General features: G+C 41.5%; 2 protein-coding genes across 3 annotated transcripts; both read right to left on the bottom strand.

Annotated features, from left to right (window-relative positions):
* Positions 1–412: 412 nt before the first annotated feature.
* On the bottom strand, positions 413–4,659 carry sypl1 (synaptophysin-like 1). Its single transcript, XM_077594370.1, has 5 exons — positions 4,494–4,659; positions 3,487–3,605; positions 3,215–3,419; positions 2,306–2,497; positions 413–1,325 (listed from the first exon to the last, which is right to left on the bottom strand). Exons 1-5 carry the CDS (start codon positions 4,560–4,562, stop codon positions 1,200–1,202), a joined length of 711 nt encoding a protein of 236 aa, XP_077450496.1. The 5' UTR covers positions 4,563–4,659; the 3' UTR covers positions 413–1,199.
* A 1,294-nt stretch (positions 4,660–5,953) lies between these two features.
* On the bottom strand, positions 5,954–17,728 carry nampt1 (nicotinamide phosphoribosyltransferase 1). Of its 2 annotated transcripts, none has more exons than XM_077594362.1 (12): positions 17,679–17,728; positions 17,315–17,465; positions 15,038–15,194; positions 13,759–13,862; positions 13,541–13,669; positions 11,939–12,097; positions 11,700–11,836; positions 10,470–10,695; positions 10,285–10,404; positions 8,381–8,521; positions 8,180–8,314; positions 5,954–7,719 (listed from the first exon to the last, which is right to left on the bottom strand). In XM_077594362.1, the coding sequence occupies exons 2-12, from the start codon at positions 17,366–17,368 to the stop codon at positions 7,618–7,620; spliced, it is 1,464 nt and encodes a 487-aa protein (XP_077450488.1). In that variant the 5' UTR covers positions 17,369–17,465; positions 17,679–17,728; the 3' UTR covers positions 5,954–7,617. The 2 variants fall into 2 exon arrangements, with proteins under 2 accessions (XP_077450488.1, XP_077450487.1); XM_077594361.1 differs by having other exon boundaries at positions 17,315–17,461; positions 17,563–17,703.
* Between the last annotated feature and the right edge of the window lie 952 nt (positions 17,729–18,680).

Raw genomic sequence — 18,680 nt, 5'->3', positions numbered from 1 at the left:
GACAGCTACTACTTGGCTGCTTTTGACAGGCGCCGACGAGTCAATCACGGAACACTTGGACGGCTGGCGGGGGCAACACTTCCTGACACTTGGACCGCAAAAGGCCAACCGACAACGGCCGAGCGCGGCCCCGATTTACCGTCAACGGGACGCGATTGAGCCGCAGCGACGATCGAAGACGCGATTGAGCCGAAGAACTGTCGGGGACTCGGGACGAGGCGAACCAGCGTCGCCATTGCTCTTTCTCCGCGTTGCTTTGCTACGAACCTTCCCTTCGGCTTCGCTCGTTCGTTCGCTCGCTCGCTCGTTTGCACGCAGGAGGCGAGGAAGAAGCGTCTGACGTCACGTTCGGAAAGACTCGGCTTTCGTCGGAGGGCAGAAGTTCAGCGTGGAGAATGAACGCGTACATCCGTTTTTGGTGCGGCTCGTTCAACACGTTTCTGGTTTATTTTTGGAAGATGGGGGGGGATACATCAAATGTATTAACACACCGGCAATAATCAGCAGATGTAGACGACACATTTCCAAGTGTTCTAGTACTACGCGGCCCTCTTGTGGTTTAAATGGGTTACTGCACCCTTTTGGCATAAACAAGATCAAATCCCCATAATAAATGGTTTAAAAAGCCATATCAATTAAGATGTATGCGTTTTAATATATTTGGGCTGAAGCAAAAATAAAATATTACATTCTGAATATCTGGAAAATGGAGTTGCTTACCTTCATATCCAGTCTTTTTATGCTGGATATCAAAATACAGAGAACATCAACAGACTTTGCAAATAATTCAAGTGTAAACACCGCAGAAAGTGAGAGGAAATGAAAATATTAATGAGCATCAAGTTGATATCACCATTGATAATTGAAAAAAACATTCATCAACAATACTAACTATGATTAAATGGCCAATTGTGAGAATTGCTTTGTAAAAATGGGAAGATTCATTCAAGAGCCACCTATCATTGTTCTTTGTGAAAATAGCAACCTGTGCTGAAAATCAACTTCCTTAGGAACCCCAAAAAATATATACGTACATTCTTAACAAGGAATGAATAACTTCCCTCTGATAGGTTGAACCAAGTACCCTGAACTTCTTTGGTAAATCTACTTCATAATCGCACTGCTACCTTTGTTTTGAGGGAGTAGGAATTGGATATTAAAGCAGAAAATAAGGAATTTTAGGGTACAAAAACTGCGTTTTAGATCACTGTGGGGTGCCTCGTCGGCCCCGGTTGGCTGAAGTTTTTCTGCGAGTACCAGCGAGTCTCCTTGTACACAAACCAGCAGTTCAAAGCCCACACGAATGTGTTGATGTAGCCAAACACCTGAAAACAGAGCAAAAAACAAATAAAACACCAAACAACCTGGGCAGTGGTTACTCATTTTTTTTTGTTTCATGTGATTCATTCAGATGATCCAAGATGGCACCGTTCATGCGGGAGCCACTCTTATGTTTTACAGCCTTTCTATCTTTTTTTTTAAATTACATTTTAATATTTCTTAATACATTCCTTTTTACTTTACTTTGTACTTTATACAAAGTTAATGTTTTACAACTTTCCTTGTTCTGTTAGCCTGGCCTCTTTTCGGCTACTTCTTTTTTGGAACCATTCAGCAATGCCTACGCTGTCATACACATGGGACTAGCTGTTACAATACGCAGCAGAAGGGAGCAACACCTCGGTGCCGCCGGAGTTTCGGAGCTGGACAAAAGTGCCGGGAGAAGAGGCAACGCTTCTGACCAACCATTCCATCATGGGAGAAGATGGAAGAGCTGTCGGCGCTTACCAGCAACGGAGTTGAGGGGCTCTACTCTGCTACTGTTGTCTTCAGCTCCAGACTACTGAGGAACTGTGCGGATAAACTTGGAAGAGTGACTCTGCATATTCTCTACCTCGGTCACAGTCCCCATCTCGTGGAAGACTTCCTGTGTGTGGTTCCAGTTTTTGTCCAACTTTACAACGTCTTTTTGAGTCTATCCGTTTTTTGCTACCGAAAGCAAGATGGTGCCGTTCAAGTGGCAGCCGGTGGCGGTAGCTCCATCCACTCTTGCTCGTTTTGTGTTTTTGCTGGTTTTCTGTCTTAATGATTTGATTTGGTGATTCTTAATGATCCCATTGACTTTGATTTGCTTTGTACTTTGTGCCTTTGCTTTGTTGTTCTGCGGCCTTTGCGACTGTACTGTCTAACTTATAACTATGCCTTTTCTTGCTACTGTCACAATGAAATTTCCCGAATACGGGATGAATAAAGTTATCCAATCCAATCCAATCACAGCAACTCTATGTAAATGGTCACATCTCACCACGGACATGTTGAGTCCTCTCACGGTGGCAAACTCGGTGACTTGGCAGGTGATATTTTGCTCCTGGCACAAGGCTACGGTCGCGGCGATGCCCTCGCTGTCCACGGCGTCCTTTATGTTCTGCAAACCTTTGGCCCAGGCGGATGAACACACCAGCCACAAGAAAACCACGACCACCGTGATCACCATGTCCTGAAAGTGGTTGAAACTGTGTTGAGAAGTAACGTCGGGGTATGTCAACTTTAAAAAAATATACTGTTGGGTTTATTCTGGGATGTTACTATATGTTCATTAAGCATTTTAATAGGTAATGAAGCTATAAATTAATTTGTGCTTCATGTTAGGACCGAGTAAGCTTGACACTCCCCCCACAGCTGCTTTCGGGGCCAGTTAATTGTTTTCAGGACTATTGACTGAACAGGACACCATGTTCCAGGCCGAGACTGTTGATCTGAGTTGGCAATGAAGATCTACGAGGGACTCTTAAATTGCTTTGACTTGGATTCCGGCAGATGGCGATAATCGAATCAACTTCCGAAAATACTCGCATTATTGTTTAAAAATACGGTCGCTCTGTTTACCTTATAAAGAATTTATTATTCTTATTTGTGCAAATTCTTACACAGTTGTATTGGTTTCGATCTAATATGAGATTGTTGTGGCAGTTGTTTTTTGACCTTAATGGTGTTATTCGGTTAGCTTATGCAATTGTTTGAATCAGATTACCTTAAATGTTTTGATTATGCGCTGACTAAATTGACAGAGGAAGATGCCGTTTCTTTAGAATCATCCTGGACGAGGGCGAGTTGGGAGTGATTTTCCTTGCAAGTTGTAGCCAGTGTATGTTAATGATGTCTCCCTGTTTTGATTCAAGTGTATTAATAATAAATCTATCAAATACCAACTCACCAAAATGGGTCCCAAGTCAGAGTTCTTGTAAATATGCATGTAGCCAAGGTAAACCAAACCGGCAAACATGCAGTACAGGAAGCAAAAGACTCCCACGCCGACAAAGAAGTGGACCGAGGAGGAAGAGTCTCCCGTCAGGTACGTCGTGTTGACTACGCGATCGCATAGCGTGGCGTTGTGGTCGATGAGAGGCGATTGGCTTAACCTGAGCCGGAAAAAAAATATGTTAAGAAAGGTTTATGTCCAAGTTTTGAAGAAATTCCAAATCTCACCTGAAGGGGTAGTGGAACTTGGCGGGGAGCGTCTGGTTCTTGCCATCGCCGCAGAAAACGGACACGATGTTCTCGGCGGAGAAATTGATGCAGCTTCCGAAAGCAAATATGGCCGTGAGCTGTTAGACATAACAAGGTGGCATTTTTTTTTTTTTAGCCTTTAGTGAATTTCTGGCATTATTTTCATCTTGAAATAACGCCAAGGAATTAAAAGCGCCTCTCCTTGGAGAGCATTCCGCTGCAAAATTCCTGGCCAGGATGCCATGAGACGCTAGTCTAAATGCCATTCTTGTCTTTTTAAGAAGTCCCATCGACTTTCCCACAAAACTCCAGACCTTGAACCAGATGTTAGCGGCCCCTGTGCACTTCCTGTTAACCCATCCGAGCGTGGTGCCACATGGAGAACATGTGATAGAACATACGTGGCCAGAATGTATGAAAGTCTTTATGCCAACATCTGGGTCAACATTCTCACTTCCAAGTATTCCAGACTTCCTGTTTATATTTCAAACTCGGGAAGCACAAGACATTGCACATTCCTGCTCTAAAATCATCAACTTCCTTTTAGCAGCTCATCATATGACACAATTTACACTCTCGCAATCAACATGTGACTCATACCACTCCTATTATGGGAATCTAAAACGGCTCCGGAATGAGTAAAGGCACTTAATATGGACAGACAAAAGAAAGTATATACTAACTATGGTCACTTAACTGTTACAATGGGTAAATTATTATTAAATGTGGTATTTATTCTTTAACGGTCTTTGTGTAAAGAGCAGATCTGCACAAATTAGTGAAACCATTAATGGGATTTTCATTCATTCTTGTGGGGAAAGGCATTATTTTTGCATGCTAAATGAATAAACAAGTAAAGAGAAGTGTCCATTCGTTACTTTAAGGGTAGATTTGATGAAGGGGGAAAATTTGGAACCACACCTCCTTCTTCTCTGGTTCTGACCTAGTCATTCTTTGACCACACACAAAGAAAATTTGCAACTTACCCACTCCACTAGTTTGATGAAGAACAGCGGCTCCTTAATTGGAATTAGGTTGAAGCGAAATCCAGTCATTACTGAGTTGGATCCAAACTTTTTTGGGGGGGACGGAGAAAAACCCCTAACTGTGTCCGTCGGTGATGTTGGTCCAGAGAGGAAAAGGGGGGGAAAAGTGGGAGTGATTTGACAGCGTGACGTTGGTGTGCTTGCAAACGCTGCAAAAAAAAGGAGCACAGGGGGAAAAAAAGGGACTATAAAAGGTGGTTCCAATTAGGCCCAATTTTTACCGAAACATTTGTTTCCTGTGGAAAAAATAATTATATATATACGCATATATAGTATATACACACAAACATACATATATATACATAAACACACATATATATATAAACACATACACATACATATATACACACATTCACACACAAACATACATATATACATAAACACACATATATATACATAAACACAAAGACATATATATATATATATAGATACACACATTCACACACAAACATACATACATACACACACACACAAACATACATATATATATATACACACATACATATATATATACATACATATACACATATATACATACATATACATATATATATATACATATATATATATACATACATACACATATATACATACATATACATATATATATATATATACACACATACATATACATATATATATACACACATACATATACATATATATACACACACATAAACATATATATACACACACACACATATACACGCTCATATGTCGTCATCGTTGACTACTTGCTGAGATTACAAGTCGCGCGTTCCACTAAAGTTAGATGTTGCTCTATCAAAATTTCTTTTACATTGGCTGAAACAATGTTATTGCACACAATGCATCGCAAACTGTTCCTAATATTTCTGAAGCTTGCATTTAATTCATTCCTAACTCGCGGACCTATTACAGACCAAACCAGGTCAAGTGTCCAAATTTTTGATCAAATAGGAAGCAATTGAAGTTTTTTCTCCATTTGTTTTAGAATTGGCAGCAAGCGCCAGTCATGAAATAACAAGACAGATAAAAAAAAAACGATTTTAAGTTGGATGCCAGTGACAGCAGTTTTTTTTCAACAACTTTTGAAAAATGAGAAAATGTTTATAAATCTTCATTTCTCACCCCCCCTTGTTAACATATCCATTTTGATTCCTAAACAGATCTCACCCTCTCCAAATGGAATGTTGACCTTTGGGTTCTCAAGGCATTCTTTAGCACAATCTGCTGGACGAGAGCCTGAACTTCTTTGACAATTTCTACAATCCTGCAAGACAGGTAACATTGTTAGCATTCTCCTGAAACCAGTCTTTTGAGAACAACTGATTCTACCTTCAAAAAAATAAAAAACAGAAATAAATAAACAGCATGTTTCTCAAATGGTTATTGGACCACAACCACAAGAAAGAAACCTCTTCAAACTGACAAGTGGCTTGTTTAATTGTGTCTTTGACAAAGATAGCAATGTGGGTCAGCCTAAAAGTATTGGTGAGACTCTGGGACGAGCAACACACAGTATACACACACGAGGAAGTCAACAACGGGGAAAAGGAAGAATTCACAAACACTTAATCATCCATAAAACGCACACACTTAGATTCCAAGTCAAGCAGATTTGGACATCCGTGTTGATACAAAAAAGGTCTTCCTAACAAAAATAACATCTAGTGTGGTGGTTTCTCGGACTCGCCTCCACGGTCTGCTTTCAGTCAAAACAGTTGTCGTATGTACAGTCGACAAAGGCAGTTTCGGGCCACGCAGTTGTTAAATAAGGTTAGTGGCTGCAAAATATAAAATTATATGGATTGATTTGAGGTAAGAATCAAAGTGAACACAACATGGCGTATTCCAAAACGACAACGTGCAGTTGGACAAAGTACCAGGAGGTGATTTTTGACAGCAGTGGGGAAACAAGAAGGGGAAATATTCCATTAAAATGAAAAAAAAAAAGTCAAAAATGTCAACGCGTTAGAGGTGGCCGTGTAGTTTTATCAGCGTGGCTCATGATGGACGAGTAGCTCCATAATAAGTCAATTTAAGACTTTTTTAACAGGTTTTTTTTGTTACTGTCTCCCTCAAATGTTAGCCTTGAAAAGTGTTGCCATGTGATAAATGTCCTAAATTGAATACCTGCGACGGCACCGTATCGTAGTGACCGTATTCACAAACTGGCTGACCCGAAAAGACGCACCACGTTAAGGCAGTGATAAACGAAAACTGTCCTGTCTGTCATGAAGCTTCCCCTTCACAATAAATACCTTACTACCGTATTTTCACGACTATAAGGCTCACTGCATTATAAGGCGCACCCTCAACGAATGACACATTTTTTTCCATATATAAAGCACACTGGATTATAAGGCGCCCTGTCTATTTTGGAGAAAATTTCAGACTTTTAAGTCCGCCTTATCATCGTGAAACTACGGTATTAAAAAAAAACATGAATTAGAATTTGCATAAAGTAATACCACATGATTTGATGATGTAAGACCCCTCACAAAGTCTCACACTTAACACACGTCCAGAAGTCATTCCTGATCGGCTTCTTCGTTCCAGTGAAGACATTTTGTGCCATTTTTTTTGGGACAGGACGTCAATGTTTGGTCAATTGTAGAGCATTTCCTCCACTGCTGCTTTAAACTTGAGAACACTATCAGGTGTGTATAAAATATGTGAGATGACGGTCGTTTCAAAATTCATTCAGGCAGCGCTTTAAAAGATTTTGGCCATTTTCTACAAGTTTTAGCTGGGAGAAGAATGTGGTTCTGTTTACAAATTTTTTTGAAATACCAAGAATCTTCACGTGCTCTCAATAGAGTTTCTATTTTTTTTTGTATTCATTCTTTTTTTTACTTTTTTTTTAAGGAAGTCACAGTTTTAGGGCAGTCCAGGGTGGGATATATCTTCAGTGTACGAGGCCTCGAATTCTTTTCAGGGTGCGATGAGAAAAGGCCGAAAAGGGAGGGAAGGGAGTTTAACCGTGCCACGAACGGCGATAGAAGTCCAGTCCATTTGAATGAACGTCTATTGCCGTCAATGGCAGCCAGCGGGTTACCGAACGGCAGACCGTGGACGGCGGCTAGTTGAGCTCGCTCTCCTTGAGCTTGGCATTGTCTCTGACTTGGTCGAACGTGTACGTCTGCACGATCTTGCCGTTCTGGAAGACTGTGTGCAACAAGTCCTGTTTGGACAGAAGAAGAAGAAAAAATGCGTAAAGAACCTTCCCGACTGTAAGATAAGATTGTAAGATAAAATGACAAAGTCGCTTGGCAATTGCTTGTTCATATTGTATCAGTTTTTGTAAGTATAGAAACATTGTTGTCATAAGAAACTTGCCCAGAGTTTGGTCATTGTCATGGAGACTTGACACTGATTAATCAGAGTACGCCCAGAGTTTGGTCGTTGTCATAGAAACTATACTATACTCTGTTTGCCTATATAAAGACTGACCCACTGTTCATTCAGAGAGAGTTGCAAGGACAACAGACTGTGAGCGGTTCACAGCTGTTCGAGCTCTCTCCCCATCCTGCAGTCTGGTAATAAACCTATTTCCTATTAAATTGATCTCACTCTTTCTTAACCTGTTCCTGAAGTTGTATTTTCAGATCTATCACCGACAACCCAAAGAAAGCTCAACTTACCACTCCGTACTCCTCCAGATCGCCTTTACCCTCCTCAAGGGTGACAAACTCTCCGCTTTGAGTCCGGTGCAGGGACAGGCGTCCCTTCTTTGACCTCTTGTTAGGGTCCGCCACGGGGTCCTTGAAGACGTTGACCTGAAAAGCTTTCCATCAAACCCCCAAAGTGTCTCAAGAATAGAAACGGGTGAACATTTTGCTCACCCCGAGTCCGTTGGTGACCACATAGCTGCATTTGAAGGAGCAGTTGAGGAGATCTCTGGTAAGTTTCTGCAGGAGAGCCCCGCCAGAGCCAAAGGAAACGTTCTCAATGGACCACCGGTGCTGCTTCATCCCCTCCACGATCTTTGAGGATCACAACAAATACAGTGGTACCTTGACCTACGAGCAGCTCTACCTACGAGATGCTCGAGATACGACACGCCTCCACCCTCACGTTCGCTATCGATGGGCTGTTTGCTGTTGTATTCCCTTCAAAATATTCTGAAAATGATGCACACAAATGTCCTCACAATAGAATAATGCAAGACCACTTGCCAACGAGAAGTAGTCTTGAATGAGCGATCGCGGGAGCTAACGGGCTAAGGAAGGAATAACAGCCTACCCACGTATTGATTGTGGGTAATGAAGTTTTATTCTGAGAAAGGGTGCCATTGGCTATCGGTGTTGTGTGCACGAGTATACTTCATTACCCAGAAAGCCCTCTTTTTGCCCGCGCATGCGCGTTGTGCGTTTCCTGGTCGATGCATAGGAGGAAACTTAATAAATCGTTCAGTGCTGGTAGATATCTGTTATACATGAAAGAGATGCGGCAAAAAAAGACAAACAGCCTCTCATGTCATGGCCACCTGGCTTTTTCGCATCTCGAAATTCTGATCGTATCGCAGGCGATTTATTCGATCAAATTTTTCATCGTACCAAGAGCATGTTGTAGGTAGAGCTGATCGTAGGTCGAGGTACCACTGTACTACATACAAAGTGAACAGAGTTGCAGAGTTGTGCAAAGTAAAGGCGAACGTTGACAATCAACATTAGGCGCTAAATAATTGAAAAATATGAGAGTGGTGTACGTGTCACCGAGCTTGCTTTTCCGCCGGCGCAGTGACAATCATAACAGTTAGCAGGAGATCTAACTATATGTGGAAAAAGCCAGCGGAATTTACATGGATTTGATAACAACGAAAGGATCTGAAAAGGGGGAGCCTTCAACACCTTCAGAACCCTTTAAAGCGAGTCATGGCTGATTCGAAAAATTTAAAAAAAAGATCTGGAATATACTCGGTAATCAGACACAGGGAAGCAGCAAGTTCTAATTCGAAAGCCGCGGTGGAATTTATCAAGACATTTGCCTCGATGATCACCCAGGAAAGTTACAACGAAGTGGCAAGAGGTTTCGGATTTTGTAGAAAAGAGGCACCCTGACAAGCTGGCAAGTGGTCGCGCGTTATCGTATTGTGAGGACATTTGTGCGCGTCATTTTCGAAATATTTTGAAGGGAAGACAAAAACAAACAACTCTTGATGCGTTCGTTTTGAAGACTCCGGCTGAACGTCCGGGTGGAGTCAACCCGTAGAATAAAGGTAAAAAAGATTAAAACAAAATTAGAATTCAGTTTTGTGTAAAGTTACATTAAACATATGTTTGAGTGTGTCTGTATATATCAATCCAAGTTCATTTAAATTTGTTTGTTCGGTTACGAGTGCGTTGTTGCCGTGGATAAAGTCCCCCGATACCCCTCCCCCCGCCTGCTTCTACGTATGTGTATGTCCGTCTGTGTATCCTCCGCGTCTAATTTTATAGTTCTATTAAACACATTTTAGTACTATCAAACCACTAGTTATTTGTTAATTTGTGAATAGATGGTGAATTAGAAGAAATAAAACATTTTTTCCAATCCAATATCCTGTTTTTGGTGTTTTTTCAGAGGGTTGGAATGAATTAATTTGTTTTTAGTTCATTTCAATGGGAAACGTTCGCTCAAGTTACGAAAAGCTCGACATACGAGCTCAGTCTCGGAACGGATTAAGAACGTATGTCGAGGTACCACTGTAACAAAAAGCCATTCCGGGATCGACAGCAAAAATAAAGGTCATCGTAAATGTTTGTACCTCCTGGAGAGTGTTGATGTCCACACCGTCTCCTTGGATGACTCGAATGTAAGGAGGCAGCACCTTGAATCCTTTGGCGTTCTCCTCTGGTGGGAACTTCTTGCCCAGGATCTCCAAAACCTGAACGTGAGTGCATCCGTCAGCCTCCGGACATCGGGAGGAAAAAGTGGGAGAAGCGGGGGTACCTTTAACACCGTGTCCAAGGGGTTCCCCGAATCGGGTCGCACGACGAGCGGCGCCTCGGCGCAACGCGATACGATGAGCGCGCGCAGGTCCTCGCCCCAGATCTTCTCGCAGGCGTTGTAGATGTCGTAGCTGTCGCTGACAATGGAAACGGGCACGTTGGGGAACTGCTTGATGATGTGCTCGAAGGCGTCCTTCTCGTGGTCTTTGCCCCATGCTGTGATGGTGCTAAAAAACAAGCATTGCCAGAATGCTGTCAAAAACGACAAATTTTCCATAGTTTACTGCCTTTTCCCCCTGGTTGCACTGCTTCCAGATGTGTGTTTTCATATTGAAGCATTTAACCAATCACATTTCAGCCATTATTTGTTGCCAGGGTCAGAAATCTGCCTTAAGGCCTTCACAATCAGTTCTGCAGGCTCTACTGCATTAAAGAAGCGTCGATATGACTGTTGCTTATGCTTTAACCAATCAGATTTCGAGTTGGCAACACCACAATGCCTTGTCACAATGAGTCATCGCTTTCACCAACTATGATTGGCTAGGGATTAGCCAGAGCTACCAAGGTATATCTGGAGCGAGCTGCACAAGCAAATATATTGTTGTGTTGATTTAAAGCCACTTTCAAGACGGATTATGCCAGAAATACGACAGGACAGGCTCGAATTTCAGCATTAGCTTCGATGGCGATAGAAAAGGAGGAAGAAAGAAAGGAGGATGGATATTGTGTACAGTTAAAAAGGATTTTTGGTGAGTAAAATATGGCTATATTCCTAAATAATATTTCAATTGTGGGCCCGGTTCTGATATCTGAAAAGCTAATGTTTGTATTTAATCACTAAATGCTGCTAGGAAGTGGATTTTACTCATTGAAGGCGCTGCGAGAAAATGCACGGACCGCCACTGGAAAAATAGTATGCTCGCACACTTCCTTTACAACAAAACATCATCAGTTGTTTCAAGCAGTGTAAACACCAGTTAGCTAAAACCAAAATGTGAGTAATAGTTGATTTGCTGTTTTGTTTTTTTTATTTCTTTGCAAGAATTAACTATTGAAAAAAAGGAAACTATCTGAAAAGCCTGACATAATATTGAGCTTGTTTTTGTATTCAATCCAATTTCTTGGGGGAATAAAAAACAACAACAACGACTAAAAACGGTAACCACTGCACCATCGGTTAGCCTGCTATATTTACTTAAATGAAAATCTTTTGAGGTTTATTAGAGCGTACCTATGTTCTGCAGCAGGGACCGAATATCCCGGAACTGGGTCTTTAGTGCCATAATATTTCTTGATCACACCGATACCGGCAACTGTATCTGTGCCCTTAAAGTTAACCAAGTGAGCGGAGGCGCCGATGCCCGCAGTCTGTAAAAAAACAAAACAAAAAATTAAAAACGGGATTTATCTTTTATTATTTAAAAAAAATCTATCCACAAAAACATATGGAGAAAAAAAAGTATTTTGTACCTCTTGCGAGGACACTCCCCGGTATCCAAAGTCGTGCAGTTTGTACTCCAGTCCCTCCAAGTTTCCGGATGTGTCCAGGAGATACCTGGCCAGGATTTTCTTCTGCTCCCTGGAATTGGTTGCCACGGTGATGGGGTACCAAATCTGCACCAGGATGGTCTGCCAGATAGGTGTCTCGTTTTAAATGCAAGTAACGCATTCCTTGCTCTCCTCACACTTGACCGGCGCCAAAACAAGTGGATCATGTGACTCACCACCACTGTCAGATATTTAAAAAAACACGAACCCCTGAACTGGAACAATATAGTTAAATATGACGATGTCATCTGAGTTTAGAAAATCTTCCAACACAAAGCACCTCCCTCTACTGCAAGGGTGTCAGACTCGGGTTGGTTCGCGAGCCGCTTTAACGTCAACTTGATTTCACGTGGGCCGGACCATTTTAGATATAATATTTAGATTTTTTTTAATACATGGATTAAAAGAACTGGATTAAAAGCCCTGAATGTTCATTTTTTTCTAGATCTAAAACAATGTTTATTTTAGCTTTTTTTAAAATATATTTTTAGATTTTACAAAATGATTTTTGAACTAAAAACACAGAAAATTTGATTTAAAAATTACAATTATTGATTTAAAATGGGGAAAATCAGGAAATTTAATATACATCTATACTACTCTTCATTTGAATTTGATCCTAAAACAGAAAGTTGGCACTCATAATTTACTTTCCCGGGCCACACAAAATGATGCGGCGGGCCAGATTTGGCCCCCGGGCTGCCACTTTGACACATGTGCTCTACTGCAAAATTTTGTACAAAAAAATCCAACAAATCAACAATAGCTGGCTCTAGAGGTGACTGTGTAATTCCCTTCAAAATTAAATTAGCTAAAGCACCTTCTCTGTTCATACCTGGAACTAAATACCAATTCAACAAATGTGAACTCCCGTCTCTGAACCTCTTAGCCAATCATCTTAAAGCCTGGCTGTTAGGCCAACAAAATTAGTATGTGTCCTCGTTTATATCTTCAAACTACTCAAGGGACTAAAGATGGAAAATAGCCTTCCGCTACAATCGTACCTATTTACGTTCATTAACATGAATATAAATATGTTCATTAATTTGTGCTGTCCCTTATGAAATAAATCAAACTCAAACTCAATCAATGTGAGCATGCGGCGAAAGTCACCTCGCTTGCGTGTCGTCACCCAAGGCTAAGCTATTGTCTCTGCGCGGGAGGTTTGTTTTGAATAGTTGGACTTTGTTCGACTGTCTGTTGGCAGGATTACGCCCCCCCCAAAAAAATGCACGCTGCTGTGAGTACGAGAGTATTCAGGCGAGGTCATAGTACGGAATTCACCTCATGACCTTGACTAATGTCCAATAAAAATAGTGGTCGTTGCGGAATGGGTAAATGAGGTGTGTACAGTATGGCTGTGGTTATAAAATGAGATCAGCGTGCGAGCTCCTTGTGATTCAGAATGCCGCATCTAGAATTATATTATCTTCTGAATGACGCGTGTCTTTTTGACCGTCACGTGTGCTCTGTTGACTTTTGCCGAGAGCCACTGACAGCGATGGACGTCGCAATAAGATTTACCTCTACCCAGTTGGTGAGCCAGTAGCATTCGGGATCGGTGCTCTCCACGGTGAACAAGACGTTGCCACGGGGAATCACGCTTCCTTCCGGCACGGCCTTGATCTCTATAGGCAGGTGTCCGTTGTATTTCTGGAAAACGCCGGTGTTAGAACTTTTCAAAACTCCCCAAATAGCGTTCTCTCTAAGGTTCTGGCGACATGGGACTTGGCGTTCCTCACCTCCAAAATGTACGTCCAACCCTTCTCGTTAAAAACGTCGTCCTGGAAGTGCTCCCGGTAGACCTCCTTGGCTTCCTGGATCTTCTCTGGAGTGATGACTTTCCCTGGACACAAGAGGCAGTGCATGTCAAATTAAATGGCAAAAAAGAAAAGCAGCCCATGGGAAATGATCCAAAATTTACGGGAAGTGACCTGGAAGCAATGTTCCCTCTAATTTTTTGTTTGTCTGGGCAGAAAGACAACCTCCCTGAGCACACTGAGTACCAGTGTGAGAAACATCATCATTGCTCGCTATGGGCACACACCAGTATCACACTTGCCATAAACAGGTGTATGTCTACTACACATAAATGATTTAGTAATAATAAAATGTAATGATTAATATCTATGAATGGGCAGCCCGGCGGATGAGTGGTTAGCGGGTCGGCCTCACAGCTTTAAAAAAAATGGGATTTTATTTTGTGCGCTCCATATGATTTGCTGTGCTCAGAGAGACGAGAGTAGTGCGCAATTGCGCATGCGCGCAGCTTAGAGGGAACATTGGTTATATATAATACTCGGTGCAAGTGGTCGTACGTTATCCTATTGTGAGGACATTTGTGTGCATCATTTTTGGAATATTTCGAAGGGAATACAAAAGCAAACTACCATCGATAGGTTGCATCTGAAAGTCAGGGTGGAGGCGGGGCAAATAGAGCCAACCCGGAAGAAGAAAGGTATCAAACTTTAATACAAAATTAGAATTAAGTTGAGTGTAAGGTTCGATTAAACTTATTTTTAAGTGTGTCTGCATCGTAATCCAAGTTCATTTCAATTTGTTTATGTTATGTTACGAGCGCGTTGCCGTGCCATTTGACTGTCATTTGGTTTTGTTTGAATTTGTGTGCAATGACGGGGCTCAAACTTGAATTTTTAGGGGACCAGCCAAGGGTTGAATTTCACTTTGTTTCAATTTCTGCGTCCTCGAGTACACTTTGAATGTGGGATCAAATGACGGTAATGCAAAGGTTAATTATTGAGCCTGGTTGGAAGGGAAGGCAAAGGTTGGGCGGGGGGGTTGGCTGTTCTGGTGATCCATTCTCATTGGCTGAGAGAGCAGCTGTGCCTTTGTGTGCTTGGCGCTCCCCCGCCATGCCATGAAATCCTCTTAGGGGGCTGTGGACCACTCTTTTGTTTTCTTTAGTTGTGAAAACTCCAACCGTGCGCTGTTTTTTCAATGTATTAAAGACTCAAGGCTGAAAAATGCTATGTCGAAGAGCCTTTAAAGCTCCCAACTTACCTTTGAGGTATTTGTGGAGGATGTACTGCAAGCCATAGAAGACCGTTTTGTCGTATTTGACTTTTCTGCTTTTGGTGGGATCCGTCCTCTTCTCGCGGCACTCAAAGTAGGAATAGACTTTACTGGTGTTGGGGGGGTACTGCTTGTAATGCGTCACCTGCACGTACACAAACCAAACACAAGAGCGTTGTTGCAAAGTCTGATGTCAACAAAGGTTAGGAAATAAACTTGATGTGACCCTTCAACCGCTAATCTAGTAAGGCGTGCGTTATCTCCAAATTGCACAATGGTTTTTTTTTGTTTTGTAACATTATTACTACAATTTCCCAGGTCAGATTTGACCTGCCAGACACGTCTGGCGTAGATCGCCAAACAAGACGTGCCGTTTTAACAGTGGCAGGCCGTCAGGGCCTTCAAGGCCTTCTCTGCTGGCCTAAGAAATATCTGAATCATATATTATATTTTGTCCATCAATACTTATTATTCCAAATGGTCTGTTAACTTCCTTTCATTGCTTTTCCCCCTGGTTGCACTGCTTCCAGATGTGGAAAAAAATGTGAAGGGGTGAAAGTTTTTTTTGCAACACATGAAATTATAATTATACAAAAAAAGACAACTCATTGAAACCATGCAAACAAATGCAAATAAAAAGTACCAAATTGAATGAATCTAAATTCATCCACCATGACAGTAAAAAGAAACATGGCACTTTTAATGCATTACTATTAAGTCTGAGCTACGATTCGAAGGAATTGGAGTCCAGAACAAGAATTTGATTTAGTGGCACGTTGGCCTTTAATCACACGAGCCTAAAGATAAATGTCACGGACCAACTCAGTTTATTTGACCCCTGTCAGTGCCCTTTCAAGGACTAAAATAGAGTCAAGATATTCAGCGGAGGACGTGTAGCTGTCCACGCATGCAGACCAGTTCATAGTCTACTACTATTCTGTCAAATTTTGGCCTATTCTATAATGCGATGGGGACAAACTAGATAAAAAAATTACATTAAGTTCACTTCAGGGCTTGTCTGGGACTTGACTGGAGACTGTGTTGAAAATGAGCTGCTGCAAGGGGGCGGGCTTCTACCTAAATGTCGTAACCCCCCCTTCCATTTCTACACTTGTCGCTGTTCATGTTGTCAAACAATAGGTAGGAGGTTTATCTTCATGTAAAATTGAGAACGCCAGTTTGGCCGGTCGTCTTTTTCGGAGTTCTATTCAATATCAATAAAGAAATACAGTTAGTAATGTGGTCCAATATTCATCATAATGGCCAGATTTCATTTTTTTTTTTTGCAGCCATCTGATGAACCAGGATGAGTTTGGAGATAGTTGATTGCTGGTCTATTGAAAGTGAAACTTGAGGTTTGGGCTTGAAATTTAGCTTTTGTGGGACAGGTTAGGGAACTATTTGGACATTTGACAATAACACTAGTGCACTTGGGGTTGATGCTTATATTTTGTGGTTCAAACAATGTAGATCGTACAGTTAAATGACTCAAATGGTCCTATATAAATAAATGAAGTAAGACATTTAATATTATACAGCAAGTAATTGAACCAATAACAGCTGGGAGAAAGCATCACGTGACCACGGTACATGGCAACAAGGCTGACAACCATCTCAGCGATGACCATATAAGCAAATTTAATTCCATTTTTTTAGGAAGGGAGTGTGTTTTAGGTAGCATTACTCTAAAAAAAATGAAGATCGAAAAAAAGATTTGATAGCGGCGCTACTTGGCAGCCAGACAACGCAGCAGGGGCGAAGGTCATTAACACTAACTTTTCGCTTCTCCCTCAAACGATCCCTTGTTTCAACCCATTGTAATAAACTGTAATAATAACATTTTGCGAATTGGATTTTTCGCACGAAGAAAACGATCGCGGACTACCCTACGGGGTACTTAATAGCTTGATGCTAACCAATGTTAGCTTCTTAATATCCATTTTCCCCATTGACTTGCAGGCAAATTAGCAGGTTAGCTCGTTCGGCTAGTACGCGAATCGGATAGAGGAGCAAGCCGAGTCTCGAACGGTACTTCCGGGGATGAATTTAGCAAGGCGACAGGGGGGGGGGGATGCTTTGTTCCAATCGCATCTCCGCATCTCCGCATCCTCGGATCGAATCGGCCTGGCCTCGACCACCTCAGTGCGGTGGCCTTGGGACTGATGGGCGGACGGTGAAGCCACCTTGACTCAATGCGTTTCCATCCATCCATCCATCAGACCCCCCCACCCCTCTCATCATCATCATCATCAACCGGTGGGGTACCTTGTAGGAATCAGTTGCAAGCAGGATGTTGAAGCCGGCGTCCCTGTGCTCCATCTTTGCCCCTCTCTTCGATCGTGAGTCAGTCGCAGCCGTCAGTGTTGCGCCGATGCCGGGGACTCCTGCCTGCTTGCCTGCCTGCCTGATAACCTAGCTGGGCACACACACACACACACAAATGGGGATGGGGGCGTGAACAAGGCGGGCAAAAGGGGGCGGGTGGTCGCTCGCATAAATAAATAAATAAATACATATATATATATATCAGGAATGGCTCGGCTCCCCTAGGCAAAATCCCGACGCAGCGTAACCAGGAAGCGTGTAATTGCCAAAGGTCGTGCATTGATGAAAGATCATTTCCTCTCACCAGATTGTAGTCTGAGCATTTCTACATGAAAAAAATGATCTCATCATAAATGACGGCGTTTGTCTGCGGTTATTTGATGAGCGTTTTTTTAGCCACGCCTTCGCTTGAGCTCGAAAGTGAAACTACTACATAGCTAAAAGTGATGCAAATGATTCTTATTTGATACGATTTCAGGGGGGGTTAAAGTAGTGTATTTTTTTTAGTTAATGTTTTAAATGTTTTTTCAAATCATATGGGACAAAAAAAATGAAGGCGAGCTGGGCTCTGAGTTGTGAAAGCATCTTTGGACTGACGTAAACATTACGCAGGGCCCTAAAATGTCCACAGGAGGGCAGTGTTGTTTACAGTTACAATAAATGTCCATCTGCAAGGTAAATACAATAAGAAAATGCATCTAAAAGCTCACTGACATTGTGATTTTTGCAATCTGCTTCACCCCTTGAGGCAGAATATGGGTATAAGCGTTTTTATTTTATATATCGCTTCAATAAATTAATTCCAGTATTCAGTAAACACGGTTCACTTGTTTAAATCATTATATACATTCAGTATTTGTGCTTTTTCTTACTTACTTTTTAAATGAAAACACATTTTGATTCATTACCCATCTGATGATACACACCATGGGTCAAAACTATCCATTTTCTGTATTATTGCATGTGTTAAGATGACATATTTCGAAATATATATATATATATATATATATATATATATATATATATATATATATATATATATATATATATATATATATATATATGCGAGGCCGAGGAGAAAATCTATTGGATTTGTTCAAGAGTTTCCGACATTTTCGTAAAAACTGCGAAAAAAAACAGACAAATGGTTGAAGATTTTGTTGTTTTTGTTCATTGTTTTCATAAAAACTGCAAAACTGGCATGAGAGGTTAATAGCAGTGCCTTAGCTTGTTAATGATTTTTTTTGGTCAATTGCAAGGTCGAGGAGAAAATCTACGTATTTGTTCAAGAGTTTCCGTCATTTTC

This window comes from Stigmatopora argus, chromosome 23 (assembly GCF_051989625.1).
Source record: "Stigmatopora argus isolate UIUO_Sarg chromosome 23, RoL_Sarg_1.0, whole genome shotgun sequence".
In the NCBI taxonomy this organism is placed as follows: Eukaryota; Metazoa; Chordata; class Actinopteri; order Syngnathiformes; family Syngnathidae; genus Stigmatopora; species Stigmatopora argus.
This window is presented reverse-complemented; position numbering and strand designations above follow the sequence as displayed.

Coding starts and splice junctions, on each gene's coding strand:
- sypl1 (XM_077594370.1), bottom strand. CDS start 4,562: ATGACTGGATTTCGCTTCAACCTAATTCCAATTAAGGAGCCGCTGTTC. Junction 3,606..4,493: donor TCATCAAACTAGTGGAGTGG/GTAAGTTGCAAA, acceptor TATGTCTAACAG/CTCACGGCCATATTTGCTTT. Junction 2,498..3,214: donor CTGACTTGGGACCCATTTTG/GTGAGTTGGTAT, acceptor AACCACTTTCAG/GACATGGTGATCACGGTGGT.
- nampt1 (XM_077594362.1), bottom strand. CDS start 17,368: ATGGAGCACAGGGACGCCGGCTTCAACATCCTGCTTGCAACTGATTCC. Junction 12,098..13,540: donor GGCTCACCAACTGGGTAGAG/GTAAATCTTATT, acceptor CCTATCTGGCAG/ACCATCCTGGTGCAGATTTG. Junction 8,315..8,380: donor TGGTCACCAACGGACTCGGG/GTGAGCAAAATG, acceptor AAAGCTTTTCAG/GTCAACGTCTTCAAGGACCC.